Source organism: Vanacampus margaritifer, chromosome 6 (assembly GCF_051991255.1).
Source record: "Vanacampus margaritifer isolate UIUO_Vmar chromosome 6, RoL_Vmar_1.0, whole genome shotgun sequence".
Lineage (NCBI taxonomy): Eukaryota > Metazoa > Chordata > Actinopteri > Syngnathiformes > Syngnathidae > Vanacampus > Vanacampus margaritifer.
Genome location: NC_135437.1, coordinates 23,418,129 through 23,445,753, shown reverse-complemented (window position 1 = coordinate 23,445,753; position 27,625 = coordinate 23,418,129). Strand labels below are relative to the sequence as shown.

The 27,625-nt window shown below is 38.4% G+C and overlaps 1 protein-coding gene across 2 annotated transcripts; it reads right to left on the bottom strand.

Moving 5' to 3' along the window:
* Positions 1-539: 539 nt before the first annotated feature.
* Positions 540-27,614, bottom strand: LOC144053746 (fatty acyl-CoA reductase 1-like). Of its 2 annotated transcripts, none has more exons than XM_077568529.1 (13): positions 27,472-27,614; positions 23,604-23,716; positions 21,782-21,898; positions 19,420-19,595; positions 18,410-18,589; positions 13,767-13,944; positions 12,932-12,976; positions 11,677-11,804; positions 10,548-10,615; positions 8,773-8,944; positions 5,781-5,910; positions 4,022-4,149; positions 540-3,766 (listed from the first exon to the last, which is right to left on the bottom strand). In XM_077568529.1, exons 2-13 carry the CDS (start codon positions 23,703-23,705, stop codon positions 3,607-3,609), a joined length of 1,584 nt encoding a protein of 527 aa, XP_077424655.1. In that variant the 5' UTR covers positions 23,706-23,716; positions 27,472-27,614; the 3' UTR covers positions 540-3,606. The 2 variants fall into 2 exon arrangements, with proteins under 2 accessions (XP_077424655.1, XP_077424656.1); XM_077568530.1 differs by lacking the exon at positions 27,472-27,614 and adding an exon at positions 26,948-27,050.
* Between the last annotated feature and the right edge of the window lie 11 nt (positions 27,615-27,625).

Genomic DNA, 27,625 nt, shown 5'->3' with positions numbered 1-27,625 from the left:
ACACGAGCCTTTAGTATTATAGTACATAAATCTCACCAACATGAAGGAATACATTTTACAGATGTGAAATTGTTTTAAATGGTCGTCTAATACAGTAGCGTTCTCCATATGATGAGCATCGTCACCTGGCTTTGAAAAGGGTCACGCAAGTATTTATTTACAGTATGTGGCATTTCATTTTGAGAATGACGGACGTACAGCTCTTAAACGCTTATGCGATTTATTTCACCCTAACCCAGCTTTAATGATGAAAACTTTCAGATTTGAAACCCATTTGCATGCAACGCAAGTGCATTCACCGAATAGAGGAAATTAATCCCACTGGCAGCATTAATAATGTAGCTGCTCAAGAGTCACCTCTTTAATCTGACCTCCACAAAAGTGGACGAGTGAAAGCGGAGGACTGAGCTGTTATGCGCTGATGGGAACAGGTCAACTGTACAGATTGAGATGAATGGTTTGTTTCCACCCTGCTGTCACTCTATGGCTTTATCTGACATTGACTAACGTGCAAAAATACACACATCCATGTACACAAGTTTCAGCGTATCAAACAAACTTTATTATTTTTTGGTTCACAAACCAAAAAAAAACAGGCACCGGTTGATTTCTTTTGTTTTGAAGTGAATACACAAATACAGTAGCTGCGACCGAGTTAGGAGCGATAAATCAATCGGTCAACTTCTTACAAAAAATGATAAAGTATGAAATATGAACCATCAATCTTCTTAACAATGCAACTCCAGATAAACAGCATATACATTCGTGTTTGCCACATCAGTAGGAGTAGGAATGTCAAAAACTAAACACCACACTCTCTTATCAATTGTATGTACCCGACAAAACTTCCAACAAAGAGACTGAAAAACATGCCGGAATTCTTGGAATTTCATCAAGCAGGAGATACAGAACTACATACATTTCTAATGACATTATTATTCAAAATAAATTGTGTTTAAAACCTGATCCTGGTCAGATCAAATCAAAATATGACGTGTGCAGTCTGTACATCTGACAAATTAAAATTATGTTTACCCTGCTAATTTCTGAATTTAGATATCTTTGGGATTAGATTTCTGTGTATTTAAGCAAAACAGTTTAACATAAAATACGATGGCTGTAGCTGTGCTTAACATAGACCAACGGTATGATTTTCTCATCAGATATGGATGACAACATATCCCAAATTGCTTTCAAAGTCAAGATGATGCTTCGGTCACTTGTGCTTTGCTAATGAATGAACAATTTTTTGGCATGATTCAGTTCATCTCTGTCACCAAGTACAACACCAAACAAAAAAGCTGGCGTAGAAACGCTAACATACAAAACTGGCCTACTCGCACACATTCACATAAACGCAAAGCTTCTCGGCATTCATTTGTTTGGAACTTACGGGTTACCAGGTTAGGCTATCTTAACACAATTACATTCAAATGAAAGAAAAACATGTAAATATAATCGTCAAACAAATATCCTCATGGGCTTGAAATGCTAAACGTTTCATGTTATCTCGACTAAAAGAATGAAAGCAGATAGCATTGGTTTAGTCGGCGTTGAGTCGTTCAAAGACTCGCACAATATAATTACAAAAATACATCTTCATTTGAAATCTACCTAAACAGAATAGAGCTATTCACAAAATAGTTTGAAAACGTAGCTCTCCTCTGATTTTCACATTCTTCCAAATGCTTAGGCACTAAACACAAAAGTGTGGAAGTAACAAAAGACACATTATTTTGGACACCGCGACATTCACAGGACAACACATGAAACGTGTGTGACGGTTGTGTCCCCTAAGCCACAGAGAAGACAAGAACAAACATCAGCAAGGTCACGCCCAGATTATTCAAACGTTGTAGTGTTCTTAGCAAAAACAGGAAACATGGACACGCATACACAGACTGACTTCCGAAGAGTCGCCTGTTCAGTAAAATTCTAATGAAGTCAACAGGTGATATACAAACGTTTGATGTTACATTCCCCTTACGGAGGCCAAGCTTTAAGCTTTTAAACTTGAACAAAACAAATTATACACGGACGCTCACTCAAATTAGTAGTTGGATCTATCAAAAAAAAAAAAAAAAAGGCTGTAAAATTGTCACAAATGACCAATATTGAAAATTAGTTTATTTAGCAAGCAATAGGCACTGGTAGCTACTGTACATTTTACACGACCTAACATGCGTTTCTACAGCTGAGGGGTGACCTTTGACCAAGAAAGGATCAAAATGAAAACTGTTATTTAAAGTTCATCTAAGAAGCTAGCCATAAAACAGATGTAACGTCACTAGTTGCAGATTTGTCATTAATGTGAATCACATGGCTTTCGTTTTATTTGTAGTTTGGTGGGGGGTGAGGATACCCTGACCAAACCCGAGGTCTCAACATGATTGGATTCACTCTTAAATATACAACTTCAGCTACCTTGCCAACAGGTATACTTGTTCTGCTTTTATGGGCCAATTGTTAAGGCATCTCAACTTATGCACTTTATACTGCATGTATACATATACTGTACGTGTGTATTTAGACATGTACACTATACAGTACACATAGATAGTATATGCGCACTGTATATACACGGGTAACGGGCCCGTGAATAGCGAAAATCTGTGCATAATCGACAGTGATTATAAATGGATGGGGGGGGGGGGGGGTAAAAAAAGTTATATACTGTACATGTATTTTTAAAGCTCCAAATTCTTGAAAGAAAGAAAAAAACTGAGAAAAACTCCAATAGGCATTTTCCACAAAAGAAACGGGGTCGGCTCCTCCCAAAAAAATTAAATAAAAAATATCTGTGAATCTGCGGGTGTTGAATCACGAGTATGTTGGGGGTCCACTGTATACAAACAGTATGTATACAGTACTGTATACATAAATACAAATATATACCTAAATATGTATACTGTACACACAATGTATACAGCGCACCCACTCACACACACAAGCGCACACACAATGCTTAAAGTAACAAAAGACAGTGTAGTAGGACTGACTGAAACCAGCAGTGTGTTTCTTTGTTGGTAGGCAGTCTAACAAGTACACAGAAACATGAAGGGGGAAGTTGGTAAAGACTCAACAAAATCAGGTGCGTTTAATCCAGGTTTTCATAAACCTAATATCCACAGGTGGCAAATCCAGGTCTAGAAAGTAAAAACCCTGCCACAGTTGGCTTTAGCGCCTGATGCTAGCTTAGCTAGCTCCCTAAAAGGTAAACAAGCACTATGGGAGCTAGCTAGGGTGCTAGCTAGTTAGGACCCGGGGCTAAAGCCAAACTGTGGCAGGGTTTTTTAGTTTTTGGACCTGGATTTGCCACCTCTGCTAATATCTAATAAGAAAAGAATAGATTGTCAATTATCAGAACATAAAACTCAAAGATTTGCAACATTGACGTAGTGGATTCCAGACTTCACCGGTATTTCATGTGTGATCATTGATTAGAACAGCTGTGAAGGCTCCACACTTGTTCTAGTGCCCAGCGGACACACAGAAATGATGAAATAGATTTGCAAATTTCTTCATAAACACCCGCACCCAGCATTTTCATCATTTGTGCTTCCTTGACCACCCCCCCCCCCCCTCCCCTCTTGGAGCTCTGGATCATTATTTCATGGTAGAAGAGGCTCGGAAGTAGGAAAGAAACTTAAAGCAGAGGTTCACTACAAAGTACCAGATGTTTCTAGCCATCTGAGAACGGGCAATGAAAACGCGCCAGATGAGCACCACTAGGATGGTGTTGAAAGTGTAGCGGATATTCCTCAGCCTAGAAAGAAAGACAAAAAACTTAAGATTTAGTATGCACGTCGAGAAAAAAAGACCAAATCATTTGTTATTCTAATGCTGTTGGTAGAAGTTTTAAGTTTAAGTAGGCTAATAAAAAAGTATTTTCCAGAATACTAGCTTTCAATAAAATATAAATATAAATGACAGGCAACCAACAGGTACAGCCAGTCTAGTTATCACTCATCCATTTTCTGTTTGCTGGCAGAAATGCATGTGTAATGCAAAACATACTTACTTGTTGAGGTGCTTGCGTGCAGCAGGCAGGCCTGACAGCTCTTCATTGAGGACATATTTTTTAGTGCCCATGCAGTAATTTTCCATGTACTCTGCCCAATTCAGCTGACGCACATCGAAATTAAACACCTACAGCAGCCAAATGGAGAAATATTGTCATCTATTCTATACCGTATACGACAGTCACAGTGGAAGAAGCAAGATTTAAACTTGGCTATTATAGCCTGCTCAAATGACAGAATTGTGACTATACAGTTGCTATAGTAGGTATTAACCTTGTGTTGTGTTAACCCCGTGTAGTCATTTTATCTTGTATTTGCTATGCGGTTGCTATGTCCCTTATGATGACGTGTTAGTCACTCTTTGTCTAGTTTTGTTTTTTTCCTCAGGAAAGCTCAGTATTGTTCATTCGATTTGACATCATCATTGCTCTCCTTTTTTTTTTATTAAAAAAAAAAAATAATATTTTTTTATATATATATATATATATATATATATATATATATATATATTTTTGTATGTGGGTGAGTATGTGTATGTGCGTGTGTGTGTGCGAGCGTGTGTATTCATCAGTTCACCTAAAGCCTATTAAAAAAAATCCCATACTAATAATATAATATAATAATGAATTGCCAAATGCAGAAACATCAATGTAAGTTATCACGATGTGGTGGCTCTCGCTAACAGACAGAATTAAGTAACCAGAATTAGGTTAAAAATTTCTATATACGTAGACCATGTGTCTATAAATTTTGATATTTGGTTTTTATTTGAGGCAGATATTTTTTTTTATTTTTTTGTCTAGTCTATATAAATGTCCCTTATAGTGAGAATGTCGTCAGTTACTATGCTACTTGTCACTATTAGTTTATCTCGGCACTCTTATTTTGTCATAGGCTTCTATTCTGTCACATAATTGTGCCTTACAGTCATTTTTATTTTGTAGTTGCTATGGGAGTTATTAGTCGTATTTTGTTTGGTCAAATTATCTTGCATTTGCTATAAAGTTGCTATGTCCCTTGTGATGTTTGATAATGATGTGTCAGCCACTCTTTGTCTAGTCTATTACAAATGTCCCTAATGAAAATGTTGCCAGTTACTATACTTATTACTTAGTTTTGGTACTGTTATTTTGTCATAGAATTGTGCCTTGAAGTCATTTTTATTTTGTAGTTGCTATGGGAGATATTAGCCTTATTTTGTCCAGCCATTTGATTTTGTATTTGCTATACAGTTGCTATGTCCCTTATGATGATGTTGTCGGTTACTATGCTATATTGTCATATATGCTTTTATTCTGCTATATAGAATTGTGCCTTGCCCTAGCTGTCGTTTCTGAATGCCACTTTTGTCAGTACGTTGAGGTGTTTTAGCCAAGGTTTTACTCGGCACATTGAGGTTTCCTATCCCTGTGTTTGGATCTTAAGTTCACACCTCACGCGACGGCGGGCGTGCTGGAGCCTATCTCAGCTATCACCAGACAAGAGGCAGGTTACACCCTGACGTGGTCACCAGCCAATCGCATTATACACACCAGTCTATAAATATATCTTACCAACCAATCAAACTTGAAGCCTTTGCATAACGAAAATCACATTCTATTATATCTATCTAAGTACAGTAATGATTTTACTCAATTGTACCTGGCCTACGACAACACATTAACACACAGTTAGCTGTCTTCCAAGCAGTATACTTTTGCTCAAAGAGTGGTGTTTGCACACGTGTGAGTGCGATCTGTCGGTCTATGACTTTCTTACCTTTTTATCCTCAGGGCTCATGTGGGCTATCAACATGGCTACGTTGTCTGTGCTCCACACCCAGGAGTGACTAGTAAAATATTCCAGCACCATCATGGCCTTATGAAGACGAGTGATTGTCTTCATCATCCTTGGATAGGTAAGAAAGGGAAGAAGTCAGATTGAGAATGAAGATTAAAAAAGGATTATGGGATTGAGCTGGGAGTGGATTTGTTGCCATAGTTCAGGGAGGGGTCGCAGAGGCGAAGCGAGGCAAGGTTAACAAAGACAACAAGCGGTGTAAAAAAAAAAAAAAAGAAGGCGTTGAGTGTGAACAAAAGCATGATTATGGAAAAAGAAAAGTAACAGGATGTTGCAAGTGAGGAGCAGGAAAGTGCTTGAGTAGGATTGCTGTTATTCGGACATGAGAGATGTATCTCAGAGTCATCATGTGTATATGAAAAATCATCAATTTAAATCTGATTTCAAATTACTGTGGCAATGAATTCCGGGTTGTGGTCATTTATTTCGTTGTTTAAGAAGGTGATTCTAGCCAGGCAATGGTATGCATTTTGTACGCCCTCGAGGACTGAGTTTGGACACCACTGAAATCAAATATGATCTTTTAAATAAATATGGTCAAAGGTTCTAATTGATAAATGTTTTCATAAAGATAATTAGATCAAATTGTGTATTTTCCAGGTCCAGAAAATGTCATCCATCAAGAGAATCCAGTTCAAAAATATTCTTGAGGTGTGGGTCGTTTTAATGAAATATGAAGGTTGATTTAAATCACTGTGTTGAAAGCATAACAGCAAAACCTTTGGAGGGGGAAAAAAAATGCAATGATCTGAGCCTTCAGACTAATCACTTCGGAACCAATTAGATACTTCAAAATTTACATGAAGACTCAGATTCGATCTGGCAAAGCAAATGAGTCAAACGGGATGAGGAGTTTGCATTTTTTAAGCTGCACAAAGATACAGGCAAAAATACTGTAGGTGCTGACAAACCTAAACCTAAACCTGCAATATTTTAAAACTCATTTTGGCCAATGTGATATTTTGGGATTTGAAGGTTTACTTATCACTTCAAAATGCACTCTACTAAATAGCACCTGTAATAATAACAACTATAGCAGAACACACACTGCATTTTGTAATAATCAATTTTGTCGCTATGTGAAAACACTTATGTCAATTTTTGTCTTCTACTTTTTTTTTTTACGTTTTCCTGTTTTTGGTATGAAACAATCCAAATATCCCAAAAACGTAAAAATGGACATACGTTTTTTTTTTCCACATAGTAGCGACGATTTGTTATGTTGCAAGCCTATGACAAAATCTGTGTGACGATCATCTAAACTGGAAGAAAAAAAAAAAGTGGGAAAAGCCTTGGACAGATAATTGACCAAGAATTCACTCTGTGAGAAAAGGTCCGGACCATGATTGGGCAAGTGCAGATTGGCGCCTGGGTTCCTGCACCTGAATTATTTTAGTATAAGGTTGCAACATAACTCAGGGATGTGATTTGACCAAAGTGAAATTATCTGAAAATTTAGCCGGGGGTCTGGGGGCCGCTGGCACCCAGCTAGGTCCAATTTTCAATGTATATTGAACTATCCCATATAAAATGGCAGTTTTAGTCAACTCAAAATCAGTCACATTCAAAAACATTGGACTGCCTTTGCTTTTAAAAACTATCACTGAGAATATCATCATATCTAACTCATGTGATTACTAAGTTAACACATAAATAATGTTGAAGAGTTCAAATTTCATGAACAAATAATTGTGTCATGACCAAATGAAAAGTAACTCATATTAGAGCATACCACAAATGTCTTTGTTATAGCAGAAGATGTTATCTGTCGGAGTCATGTGCATACACAATGAAATACAAAAAAAAAAAAAAAAAAAATAATAATTGGATTTTTTTTTTGGGGGGGAGATAAAAAAAAAGCGGAATTCCGCGAATTAGCGGAAAAATCACATCCCTGATAACTTATTTAACAACAAAAACAACAACGAAAAACTCAAGAGGATTGGAACACTCTCCGAATACACTTTTATTATTATTGGCCAAGGGACATCCCCCAATATTATTTGACTAAATGTGCAGCGCGGTTTGTGAGCAAAAACTGGGCCAGACTATCGGGGATAGGAAAAAGTGAGCACACAACCTTACCGAGGCTTTTGGCCTTTCAGCCCAAGATAGAAGTCATAAAGGAGAGCTGGCAGCGTGTGGCTGACAATTGTCCAGTATTGATTAGCAAAGGGGTTGGAGCGGAGATTGACATTGGGCCTTCTGAAAGCCTGCTCTAAAGGATTGGTCTTGAAGGTCATGTTTATACAGTTTTCTGTAGGAGAAAGACATGACAAATGAGGAGAAAATAGGAGGCAATTTACAATCTGTAATCCCTCCTCTTGTAGTTATTAAACGATTCACCTATTGTGATATGCTATTAACAAACGTTAGCTTGTTAATGGCATCATGCAGTGAATATCAGCAGATCAGATGAGCTCTGAAATAAAAAAATTTAAAAAAAGTGGGTGAATTTAATGCCCTACAGTCAATGTTACAAATTAGCAGCTAAGCAAGGCAGTTTTTAAAAAAGCATCGGAACCTCAGTCGGGTTTCCAAATGCATCCTCACATTGGAGCCAGCGTTCATTTATTTAGGCTGAACTGAGATGACCAACTGTACTGTACATAGATGTCCAGTATGTTTGGAAACTCAACTGGGACTTAATTATTGCTACTGGTAGAACATAAAGCGTGCATAAACCAGCGATAACGCCCCACCTATGCAGAGGACCATCTGGGTTATACATTCTTTCACTTACAAGCATTGCATTACACATGAGCAGTATAGCTTTCACATGTTACTGCATTGACAAAGAAGTGACAGCAAGTTAAGAGCAGCAGAAAAGTCGGTGTGTGGGGATTTGGTGCATTCCGGAAAACAAGAGGGCCCGCGGGGGAAGCCCAATGCGGCGACAGTTTGAGGTTACCTGGGTTCTCGTCCAATCAGCCTGAGGTACACATCGTACAAGAAGGCTGGAGCTTTGTGGCTCACAGCGATCCAGTACTGATTGATTAGGTGATTGGATGTGAGATTAACATTGGGCCGGCGGAAAGCCTGCTCGAGAGGGTTCCTCTTGAAAGTAGATATTACATGGTATTCTAAAACACAAAAGTAATCGACAAAGAGAGTAAGATGTGTTGTATGATTTTTTTTTAGAGTTTTGTCTGGAGCTGAGCCATACAAAACTTTTAGAGAAAAAAAAAGGTTTTAATACTGAGCTGCATACAAGTAGTAACATTTTTCAAATATTATCAAAATTGTTAACGAGATGTAATCTTCGGTGGCCAGATGATCTAGTTACAATTATCATTTTAATTGGAGACGTTCTCATCTCAAGTTTTGATGAGGACAGTAGTTGTAAAGGTAACGTGCATGTAAACTGGCTGTACAGTGGACAATCCATGCAATAGATCCCACCAGCCACCACATGGACCTTTTTAATACGAGTTTCAAAACACATCCATGCTTTTGAGACACCTTAAGATTGTTGAATGCAATTAATTGTTGACTTGACATGAAGCCAAGACATGAAGCTTAGCAAGTGTAATAATGCGTTTATCAAAACCATCACACTAACAAGTGCAGCTAAATTTCCACATTACATTTGCAAGGCTAATAAGCATTTCAGTGCTCGGTGCTTTATTCCAGTTTCAAATTTCATAACCCTGGTGTACACTTCTGGATTCACCTACTTACTATCAGATTTGTTTGAAAACAAATCACTTTTCTTAAACCTAGTTACTAGGGGTGGGAATCTTTGAATGTCTCACGAATCGATTCGATTCCGATTTTTGGGCCTGCGATTCGATTCAGAATCGATTTTCGGTTAAGAGCGATTTTTTTATTCAAAATGATTTGATTGACAATGATTTTTGCTTCGATTTATAGATGTGCAAAGAATCGTAATGATCTACTCCAGTCTGATTTGCTAATGCTAATTAGCGAGCTACTCGCACTTTTAATCACTCCACGCTGCAAAAAAAAACAACTTTTATTGAAATAACTTGATCGTGACTTTTTTCTTCTACTCTCTAATGTGGCTACAACTTAACAGTGTTTAAGGCCGCGTGGAACCACACTGCCCCTAAGTGGCCAAATCGAGTACAACATGAACAACGCTCCCAATAAAGGCACACACAAACAAAGGCAAGACAGTATAAAATAATTTAAATAAAATAGATTTTGGGACATTTAAAATCAATTCCGAATCGTACTAAATGAGAATCGCGATTCCTTTGAGAATCGATTTTTTGGCACACCCCTACTAGTTTCCCTTTTAAATATTTTCAATCAAACTGAAGCATGCATCCTTGCTTTCAGTAATTGCTTTGAACTGTTAGGGAGCGTTAAGGATATAAATTGATCATGTTTACGAAATCTTCATAGATTAAAAAAAAAATGGTATACTCACAAACGTATAGTGGTAAATTCATGCATCCAGATGTTGGCAGGATAGTGTCAAAAAATAATCATTAATTGCCAAGTATAAATTATAACAATGTTAGTGTCGTATTTAAATTGATGGTAATTAATAAAAGTAGCTCTGGACTTTGTGAGACTCGATTTCAACCGGAAAGAGGCAAACAAATTGGAGGTGAATCAGATGTGCAGAATTTTGCAATTAGATGACAGATTTCTCTTAACTATTACTAGAACTCATTTTTTTTAGGCTGTGTTTAGATAACAATAGACAAAACATACCAACTTCTCCCCAGCAAAATGGGTTGATGCCACCAGTTGTGCAGTTGTAAACCAGGATGGATTTGGTCCTACAATGAGACAGAAACGTTAATAAACTCATTCACTCCCAGCCATTTTCACTGAAGCAACCCCCTTCGCTCCCGGCTGTTTTACTGGATTTTCATTGCTTTTGCAAGTCTCACAGAATATTGCGTTCTATTGCTATTAAAACAAGGAACCTACCAAATGAAAGATTAGATTCTCTTCTTTCATCAGGAAAAAAGGTATATTTGTATCCATTTCCATTTTGCAGCAATTGGCATTCAAATATAGCTAGGTTTCCTCATTATTCACAAACCTGTTGAAAACGCTGACAAAAAGAGCTTGTTGCAACATGGCCTTGGCTGATCTCTTATACTCTGCTGCCACCCGCTGGCCGTTTTTTGTAATCACTACCATTGCTTTAAGCCACCTTTTCATATCAGAAGCTGCATCAAAGCCTTTTTCCGTTTGCTCTTGCATAAAAAAAAAATATAAAGACATTTTAGGGAGTGAAGGACAAAGCATTAAAAGACGTATTTACACGTTTTTGGGTTTGAATGACTTAAAAACACAGTACAAACACCATTTTAAAAAATCTGATTATACGACCATGACCACAAAGGGCCTGACACAGATCACAAGTAGTGGGTACTAAATTGCATGTGATCCACTAAGATTACAATATTTTATTAAGATCCTATATAGTGAGAGCTAAATTCGCTAACAGAATCCACACACTGCTTGCAACAGCTGCATTTAAAACGTCAGGTAGCTCTGATGATTTTCAAAATGGAGCTTTTGGGAGAGCATAGCTAGTGCAAAATTACCGGTACGTTTGAGGTAATAAATTCTATTACTATTATTGGAAGTGCTAGTAGAAGAATAAAGAAAACAAAAAAACACAAACTAACAATTTTGTTTGGAAGCCAGCACATGCGTAAAATCCATGATTTTGTTTGATGAAACTAGCCCCAAGTGTATGACAGTTGAGGGTTAAAAGGAGATTTGTCATAGGTGATATGGCATGACTCCTTCTTGTGACTGGCTGCAAGTTGTTTTTGCACGTGCAAGCCTGTAGTAAATCAAGCTTATTGTTGAGTTTCCAAACCTGTTCTTTATTTGTGATCCAGAATACCAGGCTGCAGCCAGTGTAGCATTGATGACTACGTCTACAGGCACCAAGTCAGCTACTGCGTCATTCGATGCTCTCATTGTACGTAGGATGCCTTTACCTGCCTAGAGGGAGAGGAAAACATGATGAAACCAACGATGCAGCTCAAAATTGTAATGCAAGATACTTAAGGCGCACAAAGTTTCTCTTAAATGACAAAGGATTTAGTTTAAAGATACGTCGATAAATACAAGTAAGACATGCTGTGAATATTTGACCCATTTTGCCATACTTAAATGTTTCTGATCATTTTAATATCTCACAAAGAAATGCAAGTCAATAATGAAATGCAGTTTTCTAAATGATATTTTATTTGTAGTATATATTTTTGAATTTTCTTCATAATAACAATCTAAACTTGGCCCTATGAGAAAAAAAATAATTGGCCTCCATGTGATTAACCACAGTTTATGAAATGCGGCGTTCAATTTTACAAATCAAACCTAACGTGTTGAATCAAGAAATCACTGAAATAGATAAAGTGGGGTGTGCAAAAAGATTTTTTTTTTTTTAATGAAGGCAGCGTACAATGATCAGAAGAAATTCAAGAACAAATGAGAAACAAGGTGAGTGAAATCTACAATATCCATCTAGACAAAGAAAAGGAAAAAAAGGCGAAAAGACAAAAGACATTTCCAAGGCTTTGGGACTCCAGCGAAGCACGCTAAGAGTTTGGATTTAGCTCTCCTTTGATGGATAAAATCATCACTGAGAAAATGCATGATATTTTTACTTGGGTTGTCTTTGTGAGATATTAACCACTGGTTTGACAATTTTAAACATGGAGGTGTTTCAGAAGCAAAAAAAACGATCAGGAAGGGGACATATTTCACAGTACTGTATCTGAGTAAGCAAGAGAAATCATTTAGAAAAACCCAAAACCAGAGTTTTAAGATTAAAATGTGTTAGTCTAGGTTGTGCATTTATCCAGCAAAAGACGATGCCATACATACCTTGAAGGTACATGAGAGATACAATACAATTCAAGGATGGTAGATTTTAAAATGTAACGGTTAAGATTAGGGTTGGATTAAATCAAAACTCACTTTCCAATTCAAACCAGTTTTGTTACACCACTAGTTCTGTCTTTAAGGAGTGATAAAAATCTTCTCTCTTTTTTTTTTTAACAGTTTCAAGGACTTTATCTGCTGCTTAATGACAAACTGTCAACCATATTTCTCCCAGTACTTACAGCAATGAATATTCCACTCGGTCCATTGAAATTATCGATCCAACCCTGAAACCGCACATAGAAGTAAGAAATTATTATTATAGATACTGAATCACAGGTACAGACGCTCCCCCTACTTATGAACATTCGAGTTACGAACAACGGTACATACGAACATGTCTGCGCGTACAGTATGTCGAAAAATGTTCGGAAAGAGATGCTGTAAGTTAGATTTTGTATTGCGCGTAGTGCTTCTTTCCGCCACTAATACCGACGATTGGCGCTGTGAGAGCTCATTGGAGGCTCAGCAACGTGTCAAGGAGGAGGAGGAAGAAACGCCGGTCCCCACGAAGCAGGAAGTAACTTTTGAAGCCGATTCCAGCGACGACGAAGACCCTCTCATGATATAAAATCCTCCTCTTCCTCCTCCATCATCTCCTCAAGCATCGAGTACATCTTCCAAAAGTAAGTTAAACTTCATTTTATTTATCTTATTACGTACATTTACATACTGTGTGTGTCTCTCGCTCTCTCTCTCTAACATACGTAGTACAGTACAGTACTGTACGTATTCTCTCCATTTTATTAAAAGTTTTTTTCAGTACAAACCAATGCAGGTTACTTGTACAAGCCTTAAACATACTTATATAAACCTTCAATATACTTATATAGGCTTTAGACATAAATTATAATACAAAATATAGCACTGAAGCAACTTACGAACAAATTCACCTTACGAACGATCGTCCGGAATGTAACTCGTTCGTAAGGTGGGGAGCGTCTGTATGCACAATACAGTATTGTCCATCTATACTGGCTTCTAATTGGAAGGGAAAATATTCAAATCAAAACTCACGGGAAAAGGTTCTTTCCAGCTGGCACCAACTATGGAGGGTCTGACAATTGCAACATTGAGGTCACCGGCCTCCTGCTGCACCAGATACTCAGCTAATGCTTTTGTGAAGGTGTAAGTGTTGGGTCGCTGACCAATCAGCTTGGGAGTCAGAGCAGACACCAGTTCATCGTCCATCCAACTGGAGACAAAATGAGTATATGATTGAATTTACAGTTGCCAACAGGGGTTTACATATGCTCATCTTGGGCACGGATATCATGATTTGGGCTTATAATGGCCTTGACAACAAGTTTAGCGACATTTTGCAAAAAAGGAATCTGTTTGCACTTCAAAAAAGAAACACACCACCCAGCAGTTTAAATATTAAAACAGAACAAATACAAAACAAGTCATATCTGTATTCAGGTAAGTCTCGTATGATCCACAAAGGAAAACCGTCTTGGTCGCTGTTTAAGGAGAAACATTATACATTTTTTCTCCCCCAAAACAGTTTTATATTATAGTTATATAGTAGTAATTTTCCTCAGCATTTTAGCACCAAGCTACCAGTGTGTACACCCATGGCCAAACACAATAATACACCCCTAACTGGTATCAACTACTTCATAGGTGTCAAACTCCGGTCCTCGGATGTTTCCCTTCTCCAACACGGATGATATATGATCAGCTCATCAGCAAGCTCTGCATAAGCCTGATAACGATCCTGCTGATTGGAATCAGCTTGTGTTGGAAGAGGGGAAACCTCCAAAACCTGCAGGACTGCGGCCCTCGAGGACCGGAAGTTTGATACCTATGAACTACTTCATGAAGCAATCAAGTATGTGCTACCAATCAGAAACTAACACTGATTGTTAATGTGCATCCAACAAAACTCAATGCAGCTACTGTATGTATACCTTTGTTTGTTTCAGATTAAAATTGTTACCCACTCACGCCAGTGCAACAAAGTACATTTGCTGATTTATTCATTTATTTTTACTTTTTACAATCACTGCTGTTGAATATTTTTCATTGCTGTCAAACTTATGCTCCACACTTCAGCCCATTTATCAGTAATGTGAAAACGAGTGGGATGAATATTTACTTTGCAAGTCATATTACAGTGTGTGTGCTCCTAAAGGAGGATCAACTGTGCTCCTTTTGAAAAACTGTGACATACTGTATACAGGGATGTGATTTGACCAAAGTGAAATTATCTGAAAATTTAGCCGGGGGTCTGGGGGCCGCCGGCACCCAGCTAGGTCCAGGGCTCATGGGTTTTCCCTGTTTTTAAGTACTTTCAATGCACTCACATGACAAAGAAATAGACAAAACAACAGCATAAATTTTCAATGTATATTGAACTATCCCATATAAAATGGCAGTTTTAGTCAACTCAAAATCAGTCACATTCAAAAACATTGGACTGCCTTTGCTTTTAAAAACTATCACTGAGAATATCATCATATCTAACTAATGTGATTACTAAGTTAACACATAAATAATGTTGAAGAGTTCAAATTTCATGAACGAATAATTGTATCATGACCAAATGAAAAGTAACTCATATTAGAGCATACCACAAATGTCTTTGTTATAGCAGAAGATGTTATCTGTCGGAGTCATGTGCATACACAAAAAAAAAAAAAAAAAAAAAGAGGAAATTTAAATTTTTTATTTTTGGAGTTAAAAAAAAGCGGAATTCCGCGAATTAGCGGAAAAATCACATCCCTGTGTACAGTACGGTAGTGTTTCAGACATTGTAATTCAATCGTGATTTGAAAGTGGCAGGTTTTTTTTGCCCAGTTTACTGTAGTTTCCAAGTCATGGGCTGATAAACTTGGTGTAGGTGCGGTATTATCCAAATTGTGGCATCACAATTATGGATAATTCAGAGTACCCTGCTGCTCACAGTAGCAGTAAATGGCAAATTGAAGTAATTCTGAGTGTGGCTGGAATGGCAACGCACCAAGAATTTTGAAAATGAGATGAAGGGTCAAAAGGAAATGGTTTCAGGCCTTTTAGGGGAATGCTTTTGTGTTTTATTGCCTTTTGAAAATCGGCTCAAAAAAGCACTTTCAAATGAGAGTAAGTGTAATTTCACTATATCTCAACATATTACAACAAAACTTGACAAATTCATGTGTGATTGATTTGATAATCTCACCAGATACTTAGAAACAGTTGTCAAACACTCGTAAAAGCCTTTCCTCAACAGCTGACACTGGTAGTCTATATAATACCATGACCACAATATGCTGAGTCTGACATTAAGGTGCATGACGCAACGTGGACGTGTTAAAATAACCATATTTTTCACCCACACATGTTTTAAGAATTGTATAATGGACAGGAGGCACTACTGTGGCACAATGGCTGTTTCCCCTATTTTCCTGGAGATTAACTCTTTGACTGCCAAAAACGTTAAATAACGTTTAGTAAAATCCTATGGAGGAGTGCCAAAGACGTTAAAAGACGTTTTTTTTTTTCAAAACAGAGGTGAAACTAACCATTTTCTATTGTTGATTACTGAAAAACGGAATAAGGTACAAACAAACTTTTTTTTCTGATTAAAGATGAGAGTCCAATCTTTCATTTGGTAGTATGTGTGTTTCCATAGTCCAAACACATAATTTTCTGTGGACCTTGAAAGATCAGTCAAAAATGCTTAAATCGGCTGGCACCCACGGCCTCCCTTTTCTGAAAACGGTTGGCAGTCAAAGAGTTAAATAATGATTGTAGATTCGGGACAGAAACTTTACGCTGTCTCCCTGCCAGGCGCGTGCACGCGCTAAGTCTCGCTCCGTGGAAGCGTTGGGACGGCGGAAGTGTTTGGGAGTGTGGGAACGAGTCCGCGGTAAAAGACAAGCGTGTGCCACAGCGGATATAAAAGTGTGTCATAATAATAATAAACCAATACTGCAGTGCGACCCTCCGTCTCCCGGTGGCTCCTTTTGTTCGACCATCGGCCGAAAGTTTTGCGACATGCAACGGGAGTTTTCCCACAGAGGCGACTCTGGCCGAGGGAAAAATCTCAGCCTCGACCACAATCAGAATACCGAGCAGCAAAGGACAACACTGTCGAGTGTGCCAAAAAAGGCAAAACTAAAGTTGCACAAGCGTCGCGGGAGGACGTTGATCAATATCGGAACCGCGTTAATATTGGAGTCGGTGGAAAAAAGGATGAAACGGGACCCACAGCTTGCTTTCTTCTTGCTAAAAAGCTAAGGCCTCGTCACAAAAATGCGATAGGGTCTATTTATAATAAGCAATGCACAATAAAACTACCACTAACTTTTTTTTAAAAAATTTTTTATGGAGAGCTCAGTATTGTTCATTCGATTTGACATGTCATCATTGCGCTCCTTTTTTATTAAAAAATATTTTTTTATATATAATATATATATATATATATATATATATATATATATATATATATATATATATATATATATTTTTTTTGTATGTGGGTGAGTATGTGCGTGCGTGCGTGCGTGTATTCATCAGTTCACCTAAAACCTATTAAAAAAAATCCCATACTAATAATATAATATAATAATATAATATAATAATAAATTACCAAATGCAGAAACATCAATGTAAGTTATCACGATGTGGTGGCTCTCGCTAACAGACAGAATTAAGTAACCAGAATTAGGTTAAAAAAAATTCTATATACGTAGACCAGGGGTGGGCAAACTTTTTGACTTGCGGGCCACAATGGGTTTGAAATTTTGACAGAAGGAGCATTTGGCGGGCCGGGGTTTGCCCATATCTGCCGTAGACCATGTTTCTATAAATTTTGATATTTGGTTTTTATTTGAGGCAGATATTTTTTCCATTAAAATGTGATTTATGAGGAGGTTAGACCATTGGTCGATATTCAGAGTTTGTTTATTTTTCCAGTTAACGAGAATTGTTTTTTTTTGCGATAGTAAGGGCTACAAGTGTAGATTGAAATTGTTTACAGTATGTGGTAAGTCAGTTGTTGTTAGGTCACCTAGCAAACACAAGTTTGGAGATAAAGGTATCCTACAGTCCAAAATAGCGGAAAGTTTTTCTAAGACTTTAGTCCAGAAATACATAACCGGAGTACATAACCATAAAGCATGAACATAAGTGTCTGTAGTGTTTTGTAAGCATTGGAGACAAATGTCGGAGTCTGAGAGTCCCATTTTCTTCATCATATATTGAGTAATGTATGTTCTGTGAATAATTTTATATTGGATAAGTTGTAAATTTGTGTGTTTTGTCATTTTAAATGCGTTTTCACAAACTTGAATCCAAAAGTCAGATTCCGGTGCTATAGACAAGTCTGTCTCCCATTTTGAGATGGGTAAAGACATTTTATCAGTATATGAAAGTAACTTATATATTTTTGAAAGTTTTTTTAACTACCACTAACTAACGTCTCGGCACTCTGGCCGCGTGCACGTCGCTGGCTTCCATTTCGCTTTTCACCAGAGGGGTCGCAAATCTGCAAAAAGTTGGTAAAACTTGCGTTCGGTGCCTTTAAATACAAATAAAAGCAAATATATATATACCCTACATGTTGGACATTTAATCATTTCACAAGCTAAATTCAATCAAATCCTGAAAATCTTATCCCATGATTAAACCGATTAGCTGATAGTTCCATTTGATAAAAGTCAAAATGAACTTACTCCAGAGCATCAATGAGTTTGACGTACTCGACCGGGGGAGGATAGACCATTTCCTCAATGAGCTCTCGATCACAGTTGGCGTAGGCTGTGGATACATGGATGAAGATTTCGAGATGCTTCATCTTATGGGCCAGAGCGAGCATCTTCTGAGTAGCCAAGACATTCAACTGCATTGCATCTCTAAAAGGAAAGTTTTAGAAAGATTAGAAAGTACAAATTTAAGGATGACAACCGGAACACGGTCAACAACACAGCTGTGCTGCGTGCCTCACAGAGCTGCTCAGAACTCGTGTCCTAAAATTAGGCTACTGCCTAAAGCAGCGGTGGGCAAACTCGGTCCTCGAGGGCCAGAATCCTGCAGGTTTTGGATGTTTTCCTTCTCCAACACAGCTGATACCAATCAATAGGATCGTTATCAGGCCTATGCAGAGCTTGCTGAGGAGCTGATCATATACCGGCTGTGTTGGAGAAGGAAAACATCCAAAACCTGCAGGACTCCCGGCCCTCGAGGCATCAACATAACTTCAAAGTTATACAAGTCTTAAGTCAAGTTCTGTATTTGAATGTTTGTAGACAAGCCAATTTGTAGATGTGGTCCAAAATCCAAGCAGCCGTATCTGTTTTAACACATAACCAGACTTACACTCATACAAATATAATTTCTCACATTTCTCACCCTGAATCTACCGACTAATCAAATGGCACTGCCCCCTTTCTGTCCAGGAGACAAACAGAGGGGGAATGAGTTAAGTAAGTAAGGTGTCAAATATCTCTGTGTGCTGCAAACACTGACTCACACCAACCAACATGACATAAATGACAAGCTGAGCAAACATCCCCGATATTTATCGATGCACTCACCGCACAATCATGATACTTTTCACTGAAATAATGCTCTTCAAAATACTCAAGATGCTTCGCGCAATCATTCATTTGAATGTAATTGTTGTACAAGCACGATTAGAAAACCATTCCAAGGAAGAAAAGACCATGAAACCTTGAATACTCACTTCAGTGGCTCATTGAAGCGGATGGTGGCGGCACAGTGGAAGACAATGTTGACGCTTTCAGCTAGTAAACGCTGATTGTCCTTACTCAGATCCAGTTCTGGCTTTGTCAGGTCACTGCTCACTGCAATAATCTTCTCTGCAAAGCATGGCTGTTCATCTTGTAACCTTTCGAACAGCTAAGAGAGAGACACGTTTTTTTTATTCAAATAAAATAAAAAGCACTGCGTAATCCTTAATCTGAAATATTTTGAATCAGTGCCATTAAAGAAGGGTCTTTTAGCACCTTTGATATCAACAGACAACACAAAGTACAGTAATCGATAGTTTTTCAGATTTTGTGTAAAACAACCAGCCATTTTCTAATCTAAACTGCTAATCCTCACAAGGGTCATGCTTGAGATGGAGCCTATCCCATCTCACTTTGAACAAGAGATGGGGTACACCCTAAATTGGCAGCCAATAGCAAAGCACAAATAAACAATACTCACATTTACAACTAAAACAATATAGTCTTCGATAAACTGAATCAAGTAGCCAGAGAAAACTCACATAACTTAAGTGTCTGGCGGCTGTGGCCAGCCATCAAGTGTGAAATTAACCAAGTACAGACGCTCCCCTACTTACGAACATTCGAGTTACGAACAACGGTACATACGAACATTTCTGCGCGTACAGTATGTCGAAAAATGTTCGGAAAGAAATGCTGTGAGTTAGATTTTGTATTGCGCGTAGTGCTTCTTTCCGCCGCTAATACCGACGATTGGCGCTGTGAGAGCTCATTGGAGGCTGAGCAACGTGGCGAGGAGGAGGAGGAAGAAAACGCCGGTCCCCATGAAGCAGGAAGTAACTTTTGAAGCCGATTCCAGCGACGACGAAGAATCTCTCATGATATAAAATCCTCCTCTTCCATCATCTCCTCAAGAAACGAGTACATCTTCCAAAAGTAAGTTAAACTTCATTTTATTTATCTTATTACGTACATGTACATACTGTGTGTGTGTCTCGCTCTCTCTCTCTAACATACGTAGTACAGTACAGTACTGTACGTATTCTCTCCATTTTATTAAGTTTTTTTCAGTACAAACCAATGCAGGTTACTTGTACAAGCCTTAAACATACTTATATAAACCTTCAATATACTTATATAGGCTTTAAACATAAATTATAATACAAAATATAGCACTGAAGCAACTTACGAACAAATTCACCTTACGAACGATCGTCCGGAACGTAACTCGTTCGTAAGGTGGGGAGCGTCTGTAATTACAGTAATTTTGTCATCTGCCCATTTCTAACATGACTTTGGAAGTTCCACTATACTACTAATGAATACATCCATAAATTTGACTTGCTTTTCTTCATATGCTCCCATGCTAGCACACTCCTGTCCCAAGGTATAATTGTATTTCAACTAGGGATGCACCGAATTTTCGGCCCCTGAAAATATTCGGCCCAAAATGGCAACATTTTTGGCATTTGGCCAAAAATAAAATCAAAGCCGAAAAAATGTGGCCGAAATAGGATGTTGTGGTGACGCAGGCAAAAAAGAACGCTGCAAGCAAGCGTCTGTTTGAATTAAACACCAAACACGGGGGGGAGGGGGGGGGAGTGTCTCACTACTCGCTGGCGTTTCACCGTGTTGAGTTCATACCGGTCGCTGCACCTTCGTTGCGCACAACGGAGAAGGCCGTCACTTGGTAAGCTACGGTACAGCATTTCAGCGGGTCGAAAAAAAGAGAGCACTGCCGACCGAGTACTACACTGCAGGTCAGCCACTCTTTCTCCTGCAGCGCCTTCCCTTTTTTTTCTTCCTTTGATTCAACCCCCTTCGAGTGCTTCCACTTTTTCAATGGCATTCCGGTGCTCGTACTTAGGCTAATGCTAGCACTATTGCTACCTTTCAACAGGTGTAAAAAAGTAAACACTTACCACTATCACAGAACGCTGTGTGTGACTTTGCAGTCCGTTTCCGAAGCAGACTGGCTAGTGCGAATTTTTTATTTATTTATTTTTAAACATTGGTGAATATGTCGCACTGTGTCCCACTCCAAATACAAATGCGTCATCCGAACCGCACGCATCCGTGCCCGCCATTGATTGGAAAGTGCAATCGCGCCGCCGGAAAATACTCACCCCGCGCTTGGTGTTTAATGTAGCATTACCCAACAGTTTGCGATGTTGGCGCACTTCAATTTATATTGTGCTTTGTTAGAATGCCAGTGCGAAATAAATATTTTTTTAATAATATTATAATTTTAATTAAATACAATGATAGTAAAAATTGGCATCATTTATTTTCAGTGTTTCGGTTTTCGGCCAAAAAATGTCATTCCGGTGTATCCTTAATCGCAACACTTCTTACCTTGCTGCTGATCATGTCAGTAATGCGGTCCTGAGGGCTCTGGCCAGCTTTTGACCTGACCATCACATAGACAGCATTAACTTCTGGGCACGACCTTAGCAGCTTCTCCAGCATTACCTGTAGTAGTCATAGAGGAACAAGGTAAAAATAATACAGACAATAAAATGAATTATTGTTCTTGTAACCCAAACAGGGTTGTTCCTTACATATGACTTATTATACTTTAAAATCACTTAGGGTTGGCCTAACAGGCTTGCAACACGGACAAAAGTTTGACTTTTTCCTGTTATTTCAAGTATTGACAATTCAACTTTATTTGTATTTTACTTTAGATTCATTTTGTCTGTTTTATTTATGTCATGTTTGAAAAAAAAGAATGTAATCAATAAATAAAACAAAACAAAAAAAGCATATGTCATTAGATGGGTACACAAGTAAATACAATTAAGCTGTTCTTGTCCCGATTTTGGCCCTTCCCGACCAAGGTAATCAAAACGCCTGACATTCTTGTCTTATCTTAAAACTGTCCTATAAGATTATCATTACATCTGAGGTGTGTTAGTTCTTCCTGACAATAGGGTCCAAAAAGATTTGGGGCCAACAATGGTAAATGGGCATTCACTTGCATAGCGCCTTTCCACCTACAAGGTACAGTAATTTCTGGACTACATGGCGCACCTGACTATAAGCTGCGCTAGCTAAATTTGGGGAATATTCGACTTTGTTACACACATAAGCCGCACCCGACTGTAAACCACAGGTGTTTTAATGTTACCGCACCGGGTTCCCGCTACTTTCTTTTCCATAATGAGGGCGCAAATTGTCTCGCTCTCGTTCTATCTCTCCTACTGTATTTCTGTTGTCACCCTAGGACCCGCATCTTCCTATTGTTACAAAGTCGTGACCCACTTTTATAAAAGCTAAGAAAATGAATTTTTTTTTTGTTCCAAGTGCTTAAGCTTCTGAAAATATATGTACATTAAGTTACAGTTTAAAAAAAAATCCTTTCAAATGAGTTTGACGTACCACCAAGCCAAAGCCATATTGTTAGCTTTGACGTCTCCTAGCTAGTGGCTGATTTGCACTATATTTGTTTACAGAGTAGCTAGTGGCTAGAGTGCAAGTGAGAATTGTATATTCTATGTGGGAACTTGGTAAGCCTCTGTTCTAAAAGGAAAAAACACAAAAAAATTTGGGGTCCTCACCCAACAGTTGAGACTCACTGGTTTGGACTATAGTAATTTCTGGACTACAAAGAGCACCTGATTATAAGCCGCGCTAGCTAAATTTGGGGATTACTACACATATAAGATGCACCCGACTGTAAGCCGCAGGTCTTTTTAATGTTACTGCACCGTTTTTGGGCTCACTTGGTTTGTTTTGCTCTGCCTGACGCTCTTGCGCTTCCTTTATAGTGCGCCCCCTTGTGATATGATGGATAAGCCGCACCTTTTGTACTGTATTAGACACAGGGTCGAATGCGAGTGAAAAAAGTAGCGGCTTATAGTCCAGAAATTATTGTACTCGCATTATGAGCAACTGGCGCTTTTCAGTATTTAGCGCAAGGACACTTTGAAGTGGTCGCAAGGGCCCGGGATGGAATCCACAACCTCTGGATTGGGAGACGACCGCTCTAGCACATGAGCCATGTCGGCAATTTTAAATAATGAATGTGTTCAAAATACCACGCATTTAAAAAGGAAGAAATGCATTTCATAACATATACAGTAATACCACGCTGACACCGAAATCTGCTTATGCTTGTTCCACACATTTGTTCAAAAGACCTGTTGACTCCCTGCCAAGTCAATTACTATTGTACCTTTCCCATGAAGCCAGTTGCTCCAGTGATCAGCACATTTTTCCCTGCATAGTATTCTGGTATGTTCATCATGTCTGCAAATGTGTTTGCTGAACTCCTCATCACCACTCCTCCTGTTCAAAAAACAAAACAAAATCACAAAAAAAGTATTAGAGATAAGAGAACATCTCTACACCTTTGACCAGAGTAACTGTATAAATGGTATTTTCATTTAGCTCCGCCTAACACATCAGCAGTTTGAAATGTACATTTGTCTTGTTTCGAGTCGAAAGTTGGCACGTGCAGTTTTATACCCAGAGGGCAGCCCGACTGCCAGCAGTTGGGTTAATAAAGTTCATGTACACAACACATGGGCTAATTAGCATTCGTCTGATTATGAGGGATAACTTTCAATGGGATGTGTTTATTCTTTGCAGTATAGGGTCTTATCAGTAAAATGATGTCGGGCTTTCAAGAAGACAGATACGGTCCCGCTGATAACAGGCCATTTAGTGATACCTTAAATCAATATTGACACAGCGTTCTCTTTTTTCTCCACTAATGTCTTCATATTCACTACTGAAAGGCTGACAATGAGTATTATCAATTCTTAAACACTGTGGGTTCTCTCTCTCTCTCACACACACACACACACACACAGTTTAATATTTATATATAAGTATCTGTATATTATTGGTTGGTCAAAATAAGTGTTAATTTTTTTAAAACATTTTTTTAATTTTTGTTATTAAACCATAAGGGGCGCCTAGTGTGTTGTCTGCAATTCTGGTATATTTTTTGTTCCATACTGGAGGACAATTTTAAAGGACAGTCCAGGATAACAGTTCAGGTTATAATCACACAATTTACTGTGTTTTAGTACCGAGTAGATCACTTTTCAAAATGTTTTTGTGGAAATAGGTTGTTATTGCAAAAGGCAATACATGCGGGTAGGAAAAAGGGGAAGGCATTTTTTTAAGTTCCGTTTGCAAAGAGTTCAGACAAGAGAGTAGTGCATGAAAGAGAATATACACTTTCAACAAAACATAACATTTCAATGATTGACATTATTGCTTTCATTACAGCATAACTAAAACACGACTTTCCGTTTGACTCGAGTAACTATAGCAGCTGATCTTTGGCTGGCGTGTGCAGGCTCTCTGTGCCCTGTGGGTGTCATTAACATTTCTGTGAAAACTAACAACGAGTTGACATGAGGCAGATAGTAAATGTGGCCTTTGCGGATACAAGCAAGGCTGGAGCCAAGACACCATTTAAATAAGGTCGTCAAGTAAAGAGAAAGGCAAATGTCACCAGTTTACCTCAAAATGCCTACACGTTGCAAAATGGGTTGAGAAAAGCTAATCACAAGTATACCACAGTATTTTAAGTCAAAAATAATAATAGTAACATCAATGAATTTGCACGCTGCATTATTTGTGCAATCTGTAAAGGAATTCTGCACGTGTGAATTTAACATAAACAGGTGTGTGCATGTGCTTCCTATTCAGCACATAAGAGACTCTCTCACAGAGAAAACTGTCAGTTGTGATCAAAAAGTTGGCCATGAAAGACCAAGTCAAGTCTAGCTAGTGTAAGGGCTAAAAACAAACCAGTCAAAGAAAGCAGGTTAATCTTAGGTCTGAACTACTGTGACCTTTAATCGGGTGTCTATTCTTGAGCTAATGTAGCTTACACTTTAGACAGGCAGGCAGCAAGCTGATCCTTGATGTCACATTTTACACTCTCAATAATTCATCGCTTAAATGACATTCGTTCTATCCAGGCACAACAGCATAGAGGGAAAGTTTTGGTCTCAGAGGCGCAGTGCTGTGCTTGCGTGAGAACGAGAAGGATCAAGTTTCTTTTGGGGTGTTTATGCGTTTACAAATCACCTCACTTATTTAAATCTGCCAAGACGGAAACTAGAAAGGGAACAGTCAAAAGTTGAATGAAGATTCAGCAAACGCAACAGTGTCATGAAGTGAAAATTCAAAAATCGCACTCAGGGCACAAGTCCAGAACAATTTGCCCATTGAGATACTGACAGTATTGTCACCAGGCTCTAACTGCACATGACTTCCACAGACTTGTATTACATGTCAAATTGGCTTCTCTAGTTTTTAACAAGACCAACAGCTAAAAACTGAAGGCCACGTCTCAATCCTAAGAGAGACCACTTACTGTATGTACGTTTTGAAAATCTGTGATTCCTCAATATAGCGACTGCGATTTAATATGCAGTTGTTTTATCAAGGTCCTCTATCCGTGTTTATTTAACAAATGCAAACAATAAATTAATCTGCATTACAATTTAAAAAAAAAAAAGATTTATGATACATACATGTTTTGGTCTTATAGCAAGGGTTCTACATTAAGCCTTCACCCTGCCAGAACCAGTATTGTCTCTATTCATGATATAACATGATATTTTTCAATAATTATTTCATATTTAGGGTCTTTATACTGTTTTATTTAAGTCTTTAAGAAATATTACTTCGGTGAAGTTACCTTTTTATATTGTTGTTTGTTTTTTTGTTTTTTGTTTTAAATCTTGTTCAAAGCATTCCTCAACCCATAACATTTATTTATTAAATTTGTACTGGCCCAATTAGGCCAGCCTCAGTGAACTTTGATAAATAAATGTTATGATAAATAAAGAGATGTTCATAAACATGTCAATTATATTTTGACATTCATGGGTCTGTGTCTCTAACTCTAAAGGGGACGTCGCCATTTTCGAGTGACGTCAGATTGAAGCTGGTCGGTGAAATTGTGTCCCTTTTTTTCTCTCTCCGACTTTGCAACTCGGATCTCTGAGTTCAAAGGGGTGTTCCAGTGCACACTTCATGACACAAGGTCAGAAAAGTCCGACTTCCAAGCTTCCTCGAATGCAGCATAAGGACTCGGGTAACGATCAATCATACCTCACCTGTTTTCTGGGTTTGTACGATATGTTTGCATTTGCTGCTTTATTCCTGTTGCACAAATGCAGTATTAATCAGAATTCCGTGTTTAGACTAGTGCAGCTGCATAGATAGATAGATGGATGGATAGGTTATAAAGATTTCTGAACTCATCTAGACACTATGTAAAAAAACATTTTTAAATACATAATAAAGCCTACAAACCGACTGAAATGAAGCTTTTCTTCCAAATAGCATTCTACTAAATTGCAATGTCGATTTGAATTGGATTAATTTGTCTGCCGTAATAAACAAGTTTTCATGGATTACTATGAGGTAATGAAAACGCGACCATGGATCGTTCATACATCCGTATAAAATATATTCGGTGCACACAAAATATTCAACCTATCAAAACAGACAGCATTTGCATTTAACAGACCTTATGCACATACGTACATGAAGCATGCATTAGCTGTGGGAAGCCACTGGATCCCGTGATTCCAATTCCTCGCCGATGCCTCGCGTCATTACCACACCATAAACCTTGTGGAGTTCCACTTCAACAGAAAGCGTATCACACAGTGACTTGACTATATATTTGACAGCATTACTACCCAGATCAAATGGTAAACGTGCTTCCCACTAACGTCTTTTCTGCCTTTGCTTGCTCACAGAGAAAGTTTAACAGCGGGCTGGCCACCGAGAAGAATTCACATTACTACTTCGCAAAAGAGCCTCGCGGCGGCTGTTAAAAGTGTCTTGGAGATTGCTAGGGACATTTCTGTATCTGTGGTAGCCAAGGGAAACGAACGCGGGCGTGATGTGAACCGTGGAGGGGGAAAAAAAATACGATTCTTGCGTTTTAAGCATCTCGAGCCGCCTGGTATTCAAGTTGGCGCTAAGAAAACCACCATTGGAAAGGAAGAATTCGGTTACTAGAGAATACCAACTCACGGGTGTTCTCCATCGCTTCTACTTACCTAAGCGTGGATGGTTCCGGGCTTCCTAACTTGTTAGCCTGTTGCACGGCGTTCTGATAGCAGGGAAGCAATCGGTAGATATAGCTAAATTCAACAGACTGGAAGTGGTCACTCACGAGGAAGCTGGCCGTGGGGCGGATAATGTGACGTCATG

Coding starts and splice junctions, on each gene's coding strand:
- LOC144053746 (XM_077568529.1), bottom strand. CDS start 23,705: ATGAGGAGTTCAGCAAACACATTTGCAGACATGATGAACATACCAGAA. Junction 8,945..10,547: donor ATTTTGCTGGGGAGAAGTTG/GTATGTTTTGTC, acceptor TTTGTGTTTTAG/AATACCATGTAATATCTACT. Junction 3,767..4,021: donor GCACGCAAGCACCTCAACAA/GTAAGTATGTTT, acceptor CTTTCTTTCTAG/GCTGAGGAATATCCGCTACA.